Below are 21703 nucleotides of genomic sequence, written 5' to 3' on the forward strand. Positions count from 1 at the left end.
TTTGATTAAATGCAATTTAGTATTCTGTCTGAAATCTGAAAGCCTGGCCTCTAACACTTAGCTCCCTGAACAGCCTTGGGCAAATTACTTAATGGAAGCCTCACTTTCCCCCATTTGCAAGGGGCTGCGATGGAAACTGTCAGTTCAAGAATGGATTACAATAATCGAGATGAAGCATATTGACCCAGATGCCTCGCCCGCTGGTTTTATACCGTGACCCTCTTTTGTCACCATCATCATTTCTGTGGAAACGTAAACTCCAGGAGTGGATCACTATATTCACTGTCAGTTCTCGGATGTAGCAATGTAAATATGTTCTCCCGAGATAAGATGTTTGTCACAGTGATAGCCCTGCAGTCACCACAGGTCAGTAAGGATTCTATTTAGTTCTGACCTGTTTGGAATGACTGTGGTTTTTTTTTTCCAGGTCCAGAGCGATCACAATCAAAGTCCTTCTTTATCATTCACTATTTTAACCCAAATTGAAACAGCATACTTAGTGCCAGTTAACTTAATTCTGTAAATGGGGGGGCTCCCTGTACATGAAAATGGTCATTTTAGTGTGAGTTCCATCTCTTTTGTTCTGACATGCATTCTTCTGCTAGACTTAGTCAAAATCATTCTATATCCTGACACCTTCTATAGGGATTTATTGGATCTTTCTTTTTTTCTCAAAGTTAAATGTATTTTAGAATCATTGAATTTTAGAGGTGGAATATTCAGTACCTAAAAATCCTTATGAACATAATCCTTTATCTTACAAGATGGAAAACTGACGTTATATGCAGTTTGTCTGATAGCCGAAGTAGAAGTACAGTTCCGTGACTTAAATTGCTTTTTATATTTAGCCTTTATGTATTACTAAAACCATTATGTTCTTTATTATGTCTAAATAGCATTTCTTTGCATACTTAACAATCAGCAAAAACTAAAATCTATAAAATCTTCACTTAAAGTATGAATAATAAAACATGTATAAAATTGTGGTTTCATCCTATATGTATTAAATATACAGGATATTAAATTTTTTCTAGTGCACGAGAATTGTGAACACCCTCAATGTTTCTGGTTTTTTTTTCTCTGTAATTATTTATTTCCTTATTATCTCTCCTTAAACATTGCTTCTGAATAATCCTAAGGGATTTTCAGAAACTAAATTGGGATGTAACTTCCAATTATTTTTATCAATTTTAGCTCTTCCAATCCCAAAGGTGATTTTAAGCCTATTTACTATTTAAAAATAAAATTACCAGGCTTTCTGAATGCAAAGTAATTGTTATGTTAATTATACTTGCTATTTAGGCCATTTGTTCTTATAATATATCATGAAAACAAAGGGGAATAATCTGTCTCAGGAAATAAGAGAGAACCTAGGGATACTGTTTTGTCATCTCTGTCCGTAATCATAGAGTAACCTCTGTGTACAAAAAGGAAAAAAAAAACATGTCACAAGTGCTAAGTGGGGGTGGGGGAAGGGCCAGAGAGAGCATTGTATAAAATAGAAACAGGGTTCCTACTCTCATAGAACCTGGGAGATTTCACAGTTGGCCCAGAACTCTTTAGTGGCTATTTTAAATGAGTAAATACCAATAAAGAAAATGGAAACTATAACCTTGAGAATATTTTGTCCATAAATGTTATTTTGTCTATAACTGTATAGGGTGATCTATGTTGACTGAACAAAACAAACAAAAAAAAACTAAAACTCTTTAATGTCTAAAACAATGTTGTTATCACAATTTGCATATATACTCATATTCTTATGTTCTCTAGAAAAATACAGGTTTATGATGGGAAACAGGCATTTTCTTAGGAAGAGATTGTGTCCTTTTTCCCTGGATGGTCATGACCCATTGCTTTCTATTGCCTTATTTTTCCTTATTTTCATTATATTGTTTGACTCTCAAGATAATTCCTGCTTTGGTTTTGTTTTATATACATCTCTGTAACTTTTATTTTTTCATCCTAAAAATTTACTTACCTGAAAGGCAGAGTTAGAGACAGAGAAGAGAGAGCAAGAGAGATCTTCTGTCCACTGGTTCACTCCCCAAATGGCCACAATGGCTCGGGCTGGGCCAGGCTAAAGCCAGGAGTCAGGAGCTTCCTCTGGGTCTCTCATGAGTGCAGGGGCCCAAGGACTTGGGACATCTTCCACTACTTTCCCAGCCACATTAGCAGGGAACTGGATGGAGAGTAGAGTGGACAGGACTCCAACAAGCGCCCATATGTGATACTGGCTGCGGCTTGCTTTTCCCTGCACTGGCCCCCATCTCTAAAACTTCTACATCACAGCTAACACATCTTTTACTTAGATAGATTTGATGTTGAAAATATAATTTTCTGGGGCTGGTGTTGTGTCATAGCAGGTAAAGCTGCCACCTGCGAAACCAGCATCCCATGTGGGTGCTGAGTCCTGACTGCTCTACTTCCAAACCATCTCCCTGCTAATGTGCCTGGAAGGGCAGTGGGAGATGGCCCAAGTTCTTGGGCACGTGCACAGGAGACCTAGAAGAAGCCCTGGCTTCAACCTGGCCCAGCTCTGGCTGTTGTGGCCCTTTAGAGAGTGAAGTAGTGGATGAAGATCTCTCTCTCTCTCTCTCTCTTCCTCTCTCCCTCTCTCTCTGTAACTCTGCCTTTCAAATAAATAAATCTTTTTAAAAAAGAAAAACAGAATAGAGGGCTAGTGCTGTGACATAGTGTGTAAAACAGCCACCTGCAGTGCTGGCATCCCATATGGGTGCTGGCTGCCGACTGCTCCACTTCTGATCCAGCTCTCTGCTCTCTCTCTCTTGCCTCTGCTTCTGCCTCTCTGTAACTCTGCCTTTCAAATAGATAACTAGATCATTTTTAAAGAAAATATGCAATTTTCCTCTTCAATAAGAAGGGAAGAATCTGTTGGTTTAGTTTTATTTCTTTAAAATAGCTATGTGGAGGTGGGCATTTGGCATAGTGGTGGAGATGCCGCTTGAGATAACTGCTTCTCCTATTGGAGTACCTGCGTTTGAGTCCTGGATCCACTCCTGATTCCAGCTAATATGCACTTGGGGAGGCAGCAGATGATAGCTCAAGTGCTGGGTCCCTGCCACTAATGTGGGAATCTCAGATTGAATTCCTGGCTCCTGTCTTAACCTTGGCTTGGCCCTGGCTGTGGGGACCATTTGGGGAATAAACCAGCAGAGGAGAGATCTGTGTCTCCTTATCGTTGTCTCTATCTGTGTGTGTATTTCCTTTCTCTCTCTCTCTCTCTCTCTCTCTCTCTCTCTCTCTCTCTCTCTCTCTCTCTGTTTCAGGTAAAATTGGGGTGGGGGAGGATTTTTATAAAAGAATTATTCCTTCATTTCTTTGAAATGCAGACTGACAGAGAGATGGAGAGACAGGGAGAAGGAGAGATCTTTCATCTGCTGGTCATTCTCTCAATGGCTGCAAGAGCCAGGACTGGACCAGGCCAAAGCCAGGAGCCTGGAACTCAGTCCTGGCCTCCCACAGGAGTGGCAGGGGATGAACTTCGTGGCCCATCATATCTGCCTTCTCGGGCAAATTAACCAAGAGCTGAATGAGGTGCAGAGTAGTAGTTGGAAGCCAAACTGGCACTCTGACCCAGGGATGTGTGAGGATGCCACAGCACAAGCCCTAAGTACCTGTTTAGTTGTAAGAGATTCTCTTAATTTTATTTGTGTTTTTCAAAGAATGAGGAAAGATAGTGAATAGGATATACAATTAATGTATTAGAACAATTATGGATATAAAAAGCTAATGCAAATTTTAGAATTGTACTTTTAAGAGTTAACCTTGTACAGTGCAAGAGTTAATGTTATAAAGGGCTGCTCTATTATTTAGGTAAGAACTGACAAATGAAGTGAACTCACTTTGTAAAAATGAAATGCAAAATTACTCAGATGTCAGTATATCCTAGCTCTACTTGAACTATGCAGATAATCAGCTAAGTTTAGTTGATAGAATGAGTATAAAAGGAATCAACTTATCTCTTAGCCTTCTGTGAGATATGAATTTCAGCTGAATCAGTTTTGGTTAGATTAGTGTGTGTGTGTGTGTGTGTGTGTGTTGTGTGTGTACCTGTTTATTAACCTCATCTTGTTCCCAAATATATTTAGAGCAGGAATATTCAAAGTAAAATGATGGTTTACCTGCTTAATGATTTCTTCTGTTACTAGCTGTTCCTAAGTGGATTGCTGGAGTCATGTAGCATGCTGACTGTTAGAGAGATGGTTTTTTACTGTGTGAGATTTAAACTTCACATCTTTCAAGTCTGGAAGCATTAACACTCTAGTAGTGTTAAGCTTTTTATACCACCTGCTTCCCCTATTTGGAGGTCTGGTGATTTTCCTGTGATTGCTTCCATTGGCACTCCGTGAGTGAGTTCTGCAAATGCAAGTGTGACCATGGATCTGGATTACCCATTGATCTATGTAACTCCAGAACAATATTAGCTTCTACTGTTTTAAGATAAGTCTGTTTGTTTCACTTTTATTTTCCCATCTTCACAAAGAACAGGCCAGCGGACTAGGAGCCAGGTACAGAAAGTCTAGAAAGGCAAAATGTACATTTGAGCAATTACAGAAGTTCACTTTGTAAGATATGTAGCCACCAAGATAAGGAAATCATGAACTTTTGGCTGTGTATCAAAAAGAATGAATAAAACATTTGTGGACAAAAAACTCTAAATTTCTCTAAAAGTTCATTTATTATTATAAAAGTGCAGTAGTTTAAGTTTTTTCCCTTTTCCCATCATGCTGGATATAAATTCTACATTACTGTCTGAAGCCATAGTACATAATTTGTGAAGCATTAGTCTGTACACTTACGAAGGGCAGCATCTAGTTCAACTGCATTAAATAGGTAATATATTTTGTTTAAAGTTTCAATTAAACACAGGGCCAGGAGATCTATGGTCCCCATGGGGAGTTGGAACACTTTAATGCCAGTGGTAGAGTTGCTCAAGGATCTTGCCTAAGTCTAAGTATCCCTTGATTTCCTGGAAATACGATAGGAGGGAGTTGATTATATTTCATTGCTATTAAACCACTTGAGCCCACCTGTTACATTAATTCATACTTTTGCCAGCTTTGCAGTAAGGGAAAAGATTGAAGATTAAAAATTTGTTTTTAAATTGAGTTATTAAGAAATGAATAGACTCAAATTAATACCTAATTAGAAGAGGGCATTTAGCTTAGCAGTTAGAACGCCTGCATCCCACATCAGAGTACCTGGATTCAATTCCCAGCTCTGGCTGCTGGCTTCAGTTTCCTGCCAATGTAGACCCTCGGAGACAGCAGCAATGGCTCACATAATTGGGTTTCTTACATGGTTAGGAGGCGACTCGAATTGAGTTTCCAGTTCCCAGCTTTGGCCCAGTTATTTTGGGCATCTGGGGAGTGAACTAGCAGATGAGAGCTCTCTCCATTATCTCTGAGTCTCTAAAATAAATAAATAAATTTAAAAATTAATGCTTCACGATACCTCCCTTATTCCCTGAGTCCCAAATAGCTTCCATATGTTCTACTTGAATATCTGTTTTCTGAGGCTTCAGTAGAAATAAATGAGAAAAAAAAAGTATATATTTTAATCTTTTATTGGGCTGTCGCCATGGAGTGAATCTTTTATTCAGTAGTAAATACAAGTTGGATTGTATTTAGAAAATTGTGGTGATGATATTTTATACCTGGGAAGTACATTAACTGGATTTCAAAATGTGGCATTCTAAAAGGTGCCAACATTCATGTCACTTACATGAAATAGAAATAGTCTTGTGAAAGAAGAAAATTGTGTGTGAAGGATATAATCTTCAAATTCAGTGTCAAGGCCATGAGAGGTTGTTATTTACATGCTTAGCATAAGCAGCTGGAGGGGCAGAGTTGTCCTCACCCATCAAGAGGATCTCAGCCAACTTTCCTTTTACAAAACAAAGGTTAACAAGAGAAAAACCTAACAAGTGTATTTATCAAGGTTTTACTTAACACTAGAACCTTCCAAAGTGAAGACCCAAAGACATAGGGAATGGTATTTTAATAACTTGGGTTTGATGAAGAGTGAAACACCATATAGAAGAGTAAGTAAACACAAGGGTACGCCTCCTGCTAACAGACTGGAAACCCAGCCAAGCCTGTCTGTACAGATGCTTGATCACTCTGTGTAGGGTTCCTCCTCCCTCCCTCTGAAACTCCCTGAAGGGAGAAGGGAGAGAGTGACTTTTCTAGGTCGCTTGACCTGCTGTGGGGACAAAGAGTTCAAGTTTCTCTGACCTGCCCTAGGGAAAAGGAATTCTGGCTTCTACAACTTGATCCTGGGTAGGAAACCAGGGCAGAGGACAGGGGGACTGGGGAAGGGGGGACACTTGTTTCTGAGGTCCTTCCCGTCCGTTCCCATGTCAGAGTATTCAGCATCCCAAAGCCCCATGCTTTGTATATATTTTTGAGCACCACACAGCAATACCAATTAAATTTAAATAAATTATTAATTATATGTAGTTTAGTGCATACATGTTTATTTCTGTTTCCTAGTAGGTAGGGGAAAGTTGTTTTCTACATAAAAATCATATTTCACTCTCCAAATGAGCTGTAATTTAGTTTTAATTTTATCTATGCTGATAGAAGCCATTGCTGTGTTCAGAGTGAATGAATGTTGAAAGTAGAGCGTGCCGTGTTTTGTTCCAGAATGCGAGTTGTTTTTGCCAGCATGTTAATTATGGGAATGTGATTACTTTGGTCCTTCTAGAATCTTATTCTGAAGTTTTCATTAAAAATAGAGTGAAATTTTAAGTTTCTGCTGTTCCATTAGTAATTAACATTGATAAAGCAATTTATAGTATAAATAAATTATTCATTGCCTATTAGAGAGATATTTTACTCGATTCAGAAAGTCCATGAAATATATTCCTAAAATGACTTGTAGAAAACTGAAAAGCCTACCTTTATTTTCTTCTGACCAACCTACGGGAGAAGCCCTTCTCATTTCTCTATACTTTTAGTACTATTTCTATAATATTATTTCTATGAATACCTCCCAGGCTTTAACTTTTTAGGGTTACTCCCCTTCTCTGGCATAAACATTTTTAAAATGCAGTTTAGCACTTCTCTGCATGTTTTAGTGCTCTTTAATTAGTTCAGTCATACTGACCCACTTGACTTATTTCATGCTCATTCTCCTGAGAACAGAATTGTTTGGCCAGGGCAGGATTATCACCAGCTACTGCATACACATGAACACACACACACACACACACACACACACACAGAGTCTCCTGTTTTTCCTCTATTTTGAGAAAATGCTGAGCACTAGGTAGGATTTTCCATCAGTGTAGGTGGATTATTTTGGTGATTTATTTATGTGAAAATACAAAAGAAACTGATTAGCCTGGAGAGCTGCAGGATCCCCAGTTGCAAGTAGAGACACTGAAACAGGCCCCTGGCTGTTTCAGGTCCAGGATAGCCATTGAGAAATTCTCATCAGAACCAGTGTATCTGAGGGCAACTGGACTGTCTCATTTCTATAATAAGAGAAGGGGCCAGCACTGTGGTGTACCAGGTAAAGCCGCTGCCTGCAGTGCTGGCATCCCATATGGGCGCCAGTTCTAGTCCTGGCTGCTCCACTTCTGATCCAGCTCTCTGCTATGGCCTGGGAAAGCAGTGAACGATGGCCCAAGTCCTTGGGCCCCTGTATTCATATGGGAGACCAAGAAGAGGCTCCTGGTTCCTGGCTTCAGATCAGCCCAGCTCTTGCTGTTGCGGTCAACTGAGCAGTGAACCAGTGGATGGAAGATCCCCCCCCTCCGCCTTGTCTCTGCCTCTCTGTAACTCTGCCTTTCAAATCTTTAAAAAAAATTTTTTAAAAATAAGAGGAGGGCTATGTTATCCCTCTTAGTATTTTTTTTTTGTTTGTTCTACTTAATACTTTTGGTTGAATACTGTAATCAATACACAATTCTTCTTAAGTGCTGAAACTTAACTGAAAAGTGATCGCTGTTAAATATAAGAGTGGGAATAAGAGAGGGAAGAGATGTGCAATTCGGGACATGCTCAAGCTGACTTACCTCAAACGGTAGAGTTAGAGGCATACCAGGGGATTCCAATTCAATCCCATCAAGGTGGCATGTACCAATGCCATCTCACTAGTCCCAGTGATCAAATTCTGTTCACAATTGATCATGATAGGACTAAGAACCAAAGGGATCACATAAACAAGACTAGTGTCTGCAAATACTAGCTGATAGAATAAAAAAAGGGAGAGAACGATCCAACATGGGAAGTGAGATACACAGCAGACCCATAGAATGGCAGATGTCCTAAGCAGCACTCTGGCCTCAGAATCAGCCCTTAAGGCATGCGGATCTGGCTGAAAAGCCCATGAGAGTATTTCAGGCATGGAAAGCCAAGACACTCTGGGGAAAAAAAAAAAAAAAAAAAAAAAAAAAAAAAAAAAAAACTAAATGAAAGATCTCTGTGAGTGAGATCCCAGTGGAAAGAACAGGTCATCAAAGAAGGAGGTACCTTTCTCTGAAGGGAGGAGAGAACTTCCACTTTGACCATGGCCTTGTCTAAATATGATCAGAGTCGGTGAACTCAGGGGGCTTCCATAGCCTTGGCAGCTCATGACAAGAGCCTAGGGTGATTACTGATGCCATAAACAAGAGTGTCAATTTGTTAAGTCAACAACAGGAGTCTCTGTGCACTTACTCCTCATGTAGGAGCTCTGTCCTTAGTGTGCTGTACATTGTGATTTAATGCTATAACTGGTACTCAAACAGTATTTTTCACTTTATGTTTCTGTGTGGGAGCAAACTGTTGAAATCTTTACTTAATGTATGCTAAACTGATCTTCTGTATATAAAAAGAATCGAAAATGAATCTTGATGTGAATGGAAGGGGAGAGGGAGTGGGAAAGGGGAGGGTTGTGGGTTGGAGGGACGTTATGGGGGGGGGAAGCCATTGTAATCCATAAGCTGTACTTTGGAAATTTATATTCATTAAATAAAACTTTTAAAAAAATAAGAGGAGGGAAAAATTGGTAAGGAAATAGAAGAGATTTGCATAATTTGTCAGTTAAAAATTACAGCGAGTTTGTGACAAAGTCCATGTTTAAAAAGCCAGTGGTGGGCATTGTGGTACAGCAGGTCAAGCCCCTGCTTGGGTTGCCAGCATCCCATATTGGAATGCTGGGTAAGTCCTGGCTGTTGGCCTGTGACCCAGCTTTCTGCTAACATGCCTGAAAAGACAGCAGAGGACGGCCCAAGTGTTGGTGTTCCTATGGCTCACTGTCCTTCCTCCTGGCCCAGCCCTAGCTGTGGTAGGCATCTGGGGAGTGACCAGATGGAAGATATCTTTTTGTCTCACCCTTTCTCTGTCACCCTGCCTTTCAAATAAGTAAATAATAAATTCTTTTAAAAAATTAAAAAGCTACACTCCCTAGTGTTTCTTTGTTAATGCTAACACAGTGAAATAAAAACTGAGAGTTGAAATCTTAGCTGGTAAAATTTTTTATGTAATTGGCCCTTGATATCATATGGTTCAATGCAAATACAAATTCTAGTAAAAGGAATAACTTGGAAATTTCTCTTCAGTGCAATGCTTAGTAAAAATGTAACACTTAAATCCAAGGTGATACATAATATCAATAATAAGGTATTTAGCAAGGACTGTTGGGAACCATAGGTTTTCAGGCTTTGGCTGCGGGATGGTTAAGAGATGAAAGATTTTGTGCGGTCCCATGTATTTTGTAATCCAGTTGTGGGTTCAGAGTGATTACAGTTACTAAAGAAGGTCCCATAGTTAACTGAAAAGGATGGAGGGGGTAGTTTGAATAAATAAATACAGTATTAATCTTGAATGGAGAAGCTCAGTTTTCTAAAAATTCGCCTTTTCAAATTAATTTTTAGATTTCAATTCAGTGGCAGTAAGTATCCTAAAAACAAGTTTTGTCAAAATCTTAGCGATTTTGAATTTCATGTGGTCCAGTTAAGAGAAACCAATCGCCAAGAACTTTAAAGAATAACAGGTGACATTTGTTTTTTTATTCATTAAAGCATTAAAAGGAGCTACAATGATTAAAGCAATGTTCCAGTGTGAGGAAAGGAAATCAGACAAGGTGGAAAGCCTAGAAACAGATAAAAATTTTTCTAAGATTTTTGTAAGTGGAAATGTGGAATTAACTTTTGATGAAGAAAGGAAATTCTTATAAAAGTTGAAATAGAGCAGTTGATTAAATGTTTGGAAAAAAATATAAATAGATAATTGCCTCAAAGCATATGGAAAAATATATTTCATATATGATAAATTAATTTTAATACTGAGGCTATATAATTAGAGAATACATAGCCCTATAAAACAGAATTTCTTGTGTGTAAATAGATGTTGGAATTCCACTGCTGTGTTATTCTAATGTAATGATAAAAGATAAGATGTGCTTACTAAAAGAAAATAATTATAAAACAGTATGATAATTGCTGAAGTACATAGTATACCTACATGAAAAATTGGAAGAACAATTTGAATTAAAAAATGGAATGTTATCTTGACTAAAAGTATAAATTTTTGAAAAAAATGGCATAATATTATTCTTTAAATAATGAATTACCAGAAGGAACTTGAATACCTAAAAATAACAAAATATTTTTCTGTTTAATTGCATTGTTATCAAAATACAAATTCTGGGAAAACATATGAAAATTTTGCCAATGGCTTTTTATTAATATAATTCATTCAGTTGTATAAATGGTATTACAGACATTCTATGAGAAGGTATGTCGTTATAATTAGAAAGCAAACAAATATTAAAATAAGGGGAAGAATAATAAGGACTTAGTCTAGATTTGGTCAGTGTTTAATAGATCAAGTAGGAAACTAATAAAGTGGTTCGTTTTTAACTAGAATGTTGTCATTGGTTTAGGACATTATTAAGGGTATTTATTGTAGAGTGGTGAATCTAATGATTATCCGTATCATTGTTGGGGTTATATAATTACTTACTAATTAATAAAGTTTTTTTGAGATTGATTCATTGATTGATTTGAAAGGCAGAGTTCCAGAGGGGGAGTCAGAGAAAGAGAGGGCTTCCATCTGCGGGATCACTCCCAAAATGGCCTCAACAGCAAGAGCTGGGCCGACCTGAAGCCAAGAACCTAGAGCTTCTTCTAGGTCTCCCACATGGGTGCAGGGGCCCAAGGACTTGGGCCATCTTCTACTGCTTCCCCAGGCCACAGCAGAGAGCTGGATCGGAAGTGGAGCAGCTGGGACTCCAGCCAGAGCCCGCCCACATGGGATACCCACGCTACAGGTGGTGGCTTTACCTGCTAAGCCAGAGTGCGGGCCCCGAATTATGTATTCTTTAGGCCTTCATTTTGTAATGAGAAAACTGAGCCCAAATTAAACTTATCTAAAACCATCAGCTCTGTAACAACAAAATAAGAATTAAAAGCCAAACCGTCTATGTATTATTGTGGCATATAATTCCTAATTCAGTGCTACATTATAATTGCAATTAATTTTACCACATAGGTGAAATAAACAAAAAAAATGTACCTTTTTTTGGAAAAGTACTTATTCTAAAATTGTCACAAATTAATTCGTAAGGAATGAATGAAAAGTAATCTGTGAAGGGAAACTAATTTTAACAAGCTTGAAGACTGCTACCAAAATTCACTGAAAGAAAGCATGACAGTATAAATAATCATAAAATACATGCATATAAACTTGTTATATGGAAAATGTGTATTTCTTAAAAACATAATGAATTCCTTAGGGCTCAGCTGAGTCTGCAAACTTGGAGAGGCTAGAAATTAGGCAGAAAATTAGTAGTATTGGCTGTGTGTCACTTTTACTATGTAAGTGGCAAGAAGCTTGCTAGAAATTGTATAGAGCCATATAGACATAGAAAAACAGAAAACAGTGCTATAAAATCTGTGAGGCCTTTTGCAGATAAAGGTTCCCTCCCCCGCCATGTGCTTGGCTGGCAGGATTTTAATAAACAATATTTTTAAATTGTTATGATTCCTTGAATTCTGGCAAGATAACTGCAATTAGGTGTTGCACGTCTATCAGTCACTCATGCGTTGCTGTCTTAACTTTGCTTATAACCATTTGCCATCTGTACTATTTTTCACTTCTTCATTATAAGCCATGATAACTACAAAGTCACATTTTACACAGATTCTATCAAATATGTAAATAATGAATTTCAAAAATTTGTGGTGGTGTTTGTGCCATGTGTGCCTGAAATCAAATCTTGGGGAACACTGATAAATGTCTCTGTCACTAGATGGAGAGTGTTGTGAAGGGGGGAACAGATGATACCTTACAGGCTTCGTGTTTGCCCTCAAATGCGTTATTCCTGTTTGTCTATATTGATATGCAAGAAGCCAGTTCGATGTTTTTAAAATAACGTTTTCCATAGGCGTTGAATAAAGGGTGATCACGCAAAGAAAGGATGGTCAGAAAAGTATAAAACATACAGGGATACAGGGAATCGATGCTAGTTATGAATAACATGCCCTACTACCTGTACTAGTATGTATCTGCAAGTAGGAGCTGTCCAGTAATTTGAAACATAGGAAACAGTGAGATCTGGACTATTACATCATCAATAACCCAACATTCTTTCCTCGAGGATTTAGCCTTTGCCGGGGTTATTTAGACCTGGGGCTTTTAGGAAAAAAGACTGACATTATTTGTTCTACATCTGAAACTGGTTTCTATCTGCCTGAAGCCAGCCTAGAGGCATCCAAATCCCTTTTGTCTGTGAGTGAATCGGAAATAAATCTGGGTGATGAACCTGATCGCTACATCATTGCACAGCAAATCTCATTCTTAGGAAAGTGCCTCCATTATGTCATTTTTTGCAGGATGAGAAGGAAAAATAGTCATGATTGCCTCTTTCCTCCTGGGTACCATAAACATTTTTTTTCTGTTATTGTATAAGTTAAGAAAAATGAGCGGCACCAGGGAAGACGACTTAACCTTCCTCTCCCAACCCAGTTTCCAGCCAAAGCATCCTCATTTCCTTCCCTGTTAGTTACTGAGCTTGCTTTTCCTGTGATAATTTCCTTTTTGGAATTTTTATGACTTTAATATTTTAATCAAGCTTGAAGTGTGTGTGTGTGTGTATATATATATATATATATATATATATATGTCACCCTAAAAATAAATCTATTGATAATGCTTTTTTGCAGTTCTTTTATCCCATATCTGGTGAATATTGCTGTTTGTGTAGAATGGTATTGTGGAAGATGTAGAAAAACTCAAATTTGAGTCCTTAATTTTGCTTGTTTTTGATCTTGAGCAGTTTCATTAAGCTCAGTGAGCCAATCACTTACTTCATTTATGAGAATGATAAATTGAGTGTAAGGATAATGTAAGAGTGTGAAGATAATATATTTAAGGTGTTAGTAAATTTCCAATAAATAATAAAGCTTGAAGTGACAGCTTGGGCAGTGAAAAAAAGTCATGACTTAAGAGACATTCAGTCCCGATAAGATAAGGTAATGTCTTTGTGCAAGTCACTTACTATGCCTAAGTCTTACTCCCCATTTACAAATGGGTACTGTAAGCTCTATTGAGGATTATAAATAGGAGTATAGAAAGACTACTGTTTCCACAGCAGCATAGACAAGGGCTAAAAACAATAATCACATCATAAGATATCTATTTCATTCTTTTACATTTTTTGTATTCTCTCTCTACATATATTTTTTAAAGATTTCTTTATTTATTTGAAAGTCAGTTATACAGAGAGAGAAGGAGAGGCTGAGACAGAGAGAGGTCTTCCACCTGCTGGTTCACTCCCCAGTTGGCCACAATGGCCAGAGCTGCGCAGATCCGAAGATAGGAGCCAGGAGCTTCTTCCAGGTCTCCTACACGGGTGCCTGGGCCCAAGGACTTGGGTCATCTTCCACTGCTTTCCCAGGCCATAACAGAGAGCTGAATTGGAAGTGGAGCAGCTGAGTCTCAAACTGGCACCCTTGGGATGCCAGCACTGTAGGCGGTGGCTTTACCTGCTATGCCACAGCACCGGCCTCTCTTGTTTTCTGTATTAACTACATATACCAGAAAAAAACGTATGATATTTGTCTTCTGGGGACTGGTTTATTTCACTAAGCATAATGGTTTCCAGTTGCATCTGTTTTGTTGCAAAAGACAGGATTTCATACTTTTTATGGCTGAGTGGTATTCCTTGGTGTGTATATACCACATTTTCTTTATCTAGTCATCAGTTGATGGACATTTAGGTTGATTCCGTGTCTTAGCTATTGTGAGTTGAGCTGTAATAAACTTGGGGTACAGATAACTCTCAAATGCTGATTCATTTTGTTTGGGTAAATTCCCGGTTGTGGGATGGTGGGTCATGTGGTAGGTCTGTTTTCAGAATTCTGAGGCATCTCCATACTGTCTTCCATAAATGGTTACCTTAGAATTGCTTCTGTGAAATATTTTAAATCTGTGCTCTTTATATTAATACATTTTTATAAAAAATGAATAGGAGCCTGGAATATAGCAAGTACTTGTTTCTGTACTGTTATTGAGTCACCTTTTTTTAAACTTATTTTATCCCCGATTATTATCTTGCTTCTTAATTTTATTACCACCTGTGTAGATTATCCTAGTATTAGGGTTACTCTTAGAAGTACAGTGCATCTTACCTGCCACATACTTTCACTCTTAAGAATTGAATAATGAAAAAAAAAGAATTGAATAATGTAGGAAACATTTTTAAAGGTTGACTATGGATTATTATAGCTCTTCTTTATTCCTTTAATTCAATAGATAAGCCCAAGGCAAAGTGAAATGAACTTGCTAGGCAATCTATCAAAAAGCTATAAAACAATTTTCTATGAGTGAGAGAAATGGAGTATAATTTTCAGCTGGGGCATTAAAAGGTTTATGGTTATCCTCTAGCAGCTGGCTTGGACAGTGTGCTGAGGTCAGACTCGCCTGCTTCTAGATTTCAGATTTACCACTTGAAACATGCTTGAGTTTGGCTACTGGCACCTCTGTTTCTCAGTTTTTTCTTCTGTAACTTCCAGAGAGTGACACTCTGTATTTGTGTGTGTATACATATCAAATAATACAGACATGGAAGAGATTTCATCTTGCAAACCTACTGTAAATAGTTGTTGGTGTTTGGGGAGGCTGAGATAAAATTCTGTGTGTCAAAAGGTATTAAATAAGAGGTATGGGGAACCTAAGACATTGGCCACCTGGACCTTGCATAGCCAATACTCAGTTAATGATGGTTGTTGTCATTATTGCTTTTATTAAAATATAATAAATGATAACAAAAAATCTTCAAAGCTATAATGAATAGTACTTAAGTAGGGCTAGTCATTCATCAGTTTATATATACTTGCCAATAAACATAATTACATTATATTATTTGTAGCCCTTTAATATTTCCCTATCTCACAGGTTTTACAAATGAATGTTGTTTATGAGTTCTCGCTGAAGAAACTGGGTCAGCCATTTCATTATTTAACAAATCAATAATTTTTTTTCAAAATAGATTTTAATGATATATTTCTTCTGGAAAAAATGCAGTACTACTTTCTGAAGTGATGTGTAGGCATTAACAACTTAAGTATAATAAAGATTTGAATCTCAGAAGCACTGGGGAATTGCATTCTCTCACATTTTTTTCCTGTAAAGAAGACTTGGTGTTATTCAAAAAATTTGAATTTTTTACAAACAAAAATTAGAAGCTATATCAAATGCAATGATTGTGTAACCTTCAAAAACTGACCTGTGAGCTCTTGAGGAATCCAAGTAAAATTTTATGTTGATTCCAAATAGAAATGCAGGTCAGTCTCCCTTCTGGCTTTATAATCTATTGTAGAGAGAAATAATTGGATATAAGTTATCAACTTGTTATAAGTTGATATAAGTTATCAAGTTGGTCAACAGTTTGCCAAATTTTCGATTTGTACATTTTTTTCTAAAGTATATATAGTACAGTTTTAGTATGAAATAATGGTTCACTTTTCCTAAGAAAAGTTACTACTTGCTTATTTGAAAATATTTGTTATTTCAAAGAAAAAATCCGTCTGAGAGTGTGTCTGTTTTTATACAGGTATTTGCATAAAACAATAAAATTACTACAGAAGCAGAGACATTTAAAAAATCCAATCCTAATCTCCTGTTCCAACAACCCAGGCTTTTCTGTGTCTTCCATTACATTCTTTGGTCTTCAGATATTTCTTTCATCGTACCTGAAATGTGATTTAATCTAACTAACTTCTTAAATGCAATAGGTTCTAAACTTTAGGGGGAAAAAACTAACATTTCTTAACTATCATTTTTATGATAGTATGGGTAAGGACCCTTCTTGGAATTAGAAACACATAGAAATGTATTAGTGGATACATCCATTTTTTTGTGTATATTATGTATTTTTTTCTAAACAGTCAACAAAGGGCATTCAAAAGGTCAGGAGACTCAAACCATTTCATTAATCAGATTTGTATTGACAGTACTGTGCATTATAATACATGGAGAATATGATTAGAACAGGAAGAGAGGTTTTTCCTTTGAAGCAAGGATGTACAACTGATGTGAATAATACATTTAGGAAAAGCATCTGAGTGTGCCTCTAAATGGGAAAAGCTATCATGATTACAGTTAAGTAAAATTATAAAGATCCCTGAGAAATAGCACACTGGTCTGTTGCCTGTTCTCCAAACCTGAGTAGCCCTACATTTGCAATGTGATTTAAAGCTATAATATTTAACTTAAATATCAAAATCATCTTAATGAATTTTCCTGTCAATAGAATATTCCTCCATATGTAATGGAAAAAAGAAGCAGGCAAATACTCACTTGTTTCTCCTGCTTGTTAGTTAGTGAAGTTGTCATTTTGCAAGCTAAAAATTTGTATAACTTGATAGTAGTGACTAATGGTTGAAATATCCCAGACTAACTTTGTGTATTATGCTAGGCATACTTGATAACTGTCATATATTCATTGAGTTTTTCAGATGACTCTTAGAAATAGAATTTATTTATGTCTAAAGCAAATGTAATTCATGAAAAATTAAAATTCAATTGCTGTTATATAACCCAAAAATATCTTTAACTCAATTTTAGTTTCTCAACTAGGTTGTAAGACCATTAGGGGTAGAATATCACACTTCTTTCATATGGTCCCTGTGTTAAGCGCAAGTATTCTATAAACATTTGGATTGCCAAAGAATGAATTGAGTGTGAATGAAAAAGAACAAATGATTATACGGAAGAATGAAAAAAAACTCTCTGAAAAAGTTAAAAAGTGACAAAAGACAAATGAGTGGACATCAGATACTCCTAGGTTAAAAATGGAATTTTGACTACTGATTTTTTTACTTCAGCTATTTCTCTTTGTTCCCCAAACACAAGTGTTTCCATGTACAAAATATAAGCCATAATGAGTTCTTAGAAAAGCAAATGTAGAAATGAGTGCAAATACTTGCCACAGCATCTGAAATTCAGTGGAATATAACGATGATGTTGCTCAAATACCGTTGGACACTGTTCTCAGCTTGGTTTTCATGGTTGTCTCTCCAGGTGAAGCATACATGCGACTTAGCAAGCTCCCCGAAGCAGAGCATTGGTACATGGAGTCCCTGAGGTCCAAGACTGACCACATCCCCGCACATCTGACTTATGGCAAACTGCTGGCTCTAACAGTGAGTAACTTACCTTGTTCACATTTAAGAAATTGATTCTCTCAATGTAGACCGCATATGTGGGATTTGAGGTACTGGTTCTGTCTGAGTCAGTTCACTCCAGTTTTAAGGACCTAATGATGGTGATGCTAATTAGAACTGTGTACAGAAAATACAGAAAAATGAATTACTTTATATTACAACAAAAGATATTGTGATGGAAAAATAGAAATGGAGAACCCCAAATACGTGCTTACATAATAAATTTGTCCTTAGAGCAGTATTTGCCTACATATATTCTACAGGGACAGGTTGTTGGGGCAAAGCAGGTTAAACCTCCTTTTGGGACATCTGCATCCCACACAGACTCCCACTTCGACCTCTGCTTCTGATCTAGCTTCCTGCCAATGTCCCTGGGAGGCAGCAGGTGATGGCTCAAGTACTTGAGTCATTGGCTACCATGTGGAAGAGGCTGATACAGTTTTTGGCTCTTGGATTTGGCCTGGCTTGGCCTTGGCTGTTGCGGGCATTTGGCAGTGACTCAGTAAATAGAAGGTGTGTCTGTGTGTCTTTGTGTCTGTGTGTATGTCTGTGTCTGTCTGCTTCTCCCTTTCAACAAATGAAAATGAATATTTTTAAAATATAAAATGTTAAAAAAAGTTCTACAAACCAGTGTTAGCTCAAACATGGCTATAATCAAAACAAAATCAAATCTGATTCTTTGAAATTACCATCACACCAACTGTGTCTATGCTGGAATCTCTCTGATTAACGTCATTTAGTAAAAGAATTGAATCTATCATTTGACTGCCCACTATTGACCAGCCCTCCTGGAACCTATAGTTCCATGAAAGTAATGTTAGTAGAAAGCTTAAGAATTGGCTGATATTCTACCATTGTGACCTACAGTTGGTCGCTTGATTTATTTAGTAGTATTAATGTCTTTATTTTAAACAGTATATACAATGGTTAACATTTGTAAACTTTCTGCACTTGGGGCCAACATTAGGCACAAAGGATTAAGCTGTTGCCTTGGATGCTGAGTTCCCAAATGAGTACCCTGTTCAAGTCCCCGATGCTCTGCTTCCAATCCAACTCCCTGCTAATGTGCCTGGGAAAGCCATGGATGATGGCCCAAATGCTTAGACCCCTGCCACGAGTGTAGGAGACTCACATGGCATTCCAAGATCCAGCTCGGCCTGGCCCAGCCCCAGCCATTGCAACCATTTGGGGAGTGATTTAGTGGATACAAATTTTCTCTTTGTGTGTGTGTGTGTGTGTGTACATCTTCCTCTGTTTCTGTGACTTTCAAATAAATAAATGTAAAAAAAAGGCTTTGTGCGCTCAGATAACCAATAAATGGTAGAATTAGGTTGAATCCTAAAAGCTATAATATGTTAGTTATACCACTTACTGTATTGCCAATGTTAATAAAAGTAAATGAAGAGTAGTAAAATATAGAGGAAGTAGGAACGTGACTCTTCAGTGAATTAATATAAACTATCTTAGAATTATTTCACAAAACCATTTACTTATCACAGAAGATGATTAACATTTAAACATACCATGTATTCATTTAAAGATACTACTAAAGTGCTCATTAAGCAATCATACAGGTAGACCAGATAACTGGAAAACACAAAACATATGTAGATATGCTTAATAAAACTTAGCAGATTTGCTTTAATGCTTTGCTGTGCTCAAAAAGTAGTCTGAGAACCGAAATGCCCATCAACAGTAGACTGGATAAAGAAATTATGGGACATGTACTCTATAGAATACTATACAGCAGTCAAAAACAACGAAATCCGGTCATTTGCAACAAGATGGAGGAATCTGGAAAACATTATGCTGAGTGAATTAAGCCAGTCCCAAAGGGACAAATATCATATGTTCTCCCTGATTGGCGACAACTAACTGAGCACCAAAGGGGAAACCTGTTGAAGTGAAATGGACACTATGAGAAACAGTGACTTGATCAGCTCTTGTCCTGACTGTTGATGTACAATGTAATACTTTATCCATTTTAGTATTTTCTCTTTGTTTTGTTCTAGTACTATAGGTTGAACTCTGTGATTAACACACAGTTATTCTTAGGTGTTTAAATTTTAACTGAAAAGTGATCCCTGTTAAATATAAGAGTGGGAATAAGAGAGGGAAGAGATGTACAATTTGGGACATGCTCAATCGGACTTGCCTCAAATGGTGGAGTTAGAATCATGCCAGGGGATCCCAATACAATCCCATCAAGGTGTCATGTACCAATGCCATCTCACTAGTCCAAGTAATCAATTTCAGTTCACAATTGATCACACTGATAGGTCTAAGAGTCAAAGGGATCACACAAACAAGACTAGTGTCTGCTAATACTAGCTGATAGAATCAAAAAGGGAGAGAATGATCCATCATGGGAAGCGGGATACACAGTAGACTCATAGAATGGCAGATGTCCTAAATAGCACTCTGGCCTCAGAATCAGCCCTTAAGGCATTCAGATCTGGCTGAAGAGCCCATGAGAGTATTTTAGGCATGGAAAGCCAAGACACCCTGGGGAAAAAAAAAAACAAAAAAGAAGACGACCTAAATGGAAGATCTCTGTGAGTGAGATCCCAGTGGAATGAACAGGGCCATCAAAGAAGGAGGTACCTTTCTCTGAAGGGAGGAAAGAACTTCCACTTTGACTATGACCCTGTCTCAATAAGATCGAAGTTGGCGAACTCAAAAGGCTTCCATAGCCTTGGCAACTCATGACAAGAGCCTAGGGTGATTACTGGCACCATAAACAAGAGTGTCAAATTGTTAAGTCAACAACAGGAGTCACTGTGTACTTACTTCTCATGTGGGATCTGTCCTTAACGTGTTGTCCAATGTGAAGTAATGCTATAACTAGTACTGAAACAGTATTTTACACTTTGTGTTTCTGTGTGGGTTCAGACTGATGAAATCTTTACTTAATATATACTGAATTGATCTTCTGTATATAAAGAGAATTGAAAATGAATCTTGATGTGAATGGAATGGGAGAGGGAGCAGGAGATGGGAGGGATGTGAGTGGGAGGGAAATTATGGGGGGAGAGCCATTGTAATCCATTAACTGTACTTTAAAAATTTATATTTACTAAATAAAAAATACAGAAAAAAACTGTTGATGTACAATGTAAAAAAAAAAAGTAGTCTGAGAATTTCCCAGGAGCTATAAATAAAGTGGCAATTGAGGACCAGAATAGTAAACAGTAGGCTGGTCCTACAGTTTTTCTGTTATCTATGTGGAAAAGAGTTTGTTTTCATTCTTTCTGGAACTGAAGACAAAACTCTTGGCCAATGTGAACACCTGAATTAGATACTACAATAAAGTAGGGAAAATCCAGACCTCCATTTGCAAAACATGGGTACAAGAAGGCAGCATGAACGTTTGCCCGTCTCAACGTGGGACCTGGTCGGGTCCAGAAAGTCTCTGCTAGGAACTTCTTGCTACTGTCCTCCCTTTACTGTGGGGAGCAACTGAGACTAGACTGTTACTGGAATTAAGACTTATTCTATGCATCTGCTCTCCCACAATATGGCGCTGAGAGGGAGCAAACAACCTCTACGCAGCTGCCTCATCAGTTTGACTGATAAGCTGCAGGAGCTGATCCTGCTCCTGATTGGAGGAGAGCAGTGTGCTCGGTGTGTGGGCAGCAGAGTATGGATTGGTGGAAGAGGACTATAAAGGAGGAGAGAGACAACATGCACCAGGGAACATCTAAGGGGAACATCTGAGCAGCCCCCGAGAGAGCCGGCCGGCGGTGTGCCACTCCTCCGCGGAAGTGGAGAAAGCGGTGGGGGGGTGCCGCCCCTCCTCGGAGGCTAGGGGCCGGCAGGTAACCCGGGACAGCGTCATTCCTCTGTGAGTGAGGGAACGGCAGCTAACCTGGGAAGGGCCAGGCAAAAGAACAGCGTAGGGTCCAGTGTCGTTCCTCCGTGAATGGGGGAGCAACACTTTACCAAGCATTAGGTTTTGAATTCAATTTACCTTCAAGATCAGGAAATCCCGAGGCCCAGAAATTAAGCAAAAGCCAGTCC

General features: G+C 37.9%; 1 protein-coding gene across 3 annotated transcripts in view; it reads left to right on the forward strand.

Annotated features, from left to right (window-relative positions):
• Positions 1-21703, forward strand: part of TMTC2 (transmembrane O-mannosyltransferase targeting cadherins 2) — a 449447-nt gene that overhangs the window by 287517 nt on the left and 140227 nt on the right. For all 3 annotated transcript variants that reach the window (XM_002711368.5, XM_017342005.3, XM_070051474.1), the window contains one exon: positions 17541-17662. In XM_002711368.5, the coding sequence (XP_002711414.1) occupies positions 17541-17662 (122 nt within the window). The remainder of the gene's footprint in view (positions 1-17540; positions 17663-21703) is intronic.

Source organism: Oryctolagus cuniculus, chromosome 11 (genome assembly GCF_964237555.1).
Source record: "Oryctolagus cuniculus chromosome 11, mOryCun1.1, whole genome shotgun sequence".
Taxonomy (NCBI): domain Eukaryota; kingdom Metazoa; phylum Chordata; class Mammalia; order Lagomorpha; family Leporidae; genus Oryctolagus; species Oryctolagus cuniculus.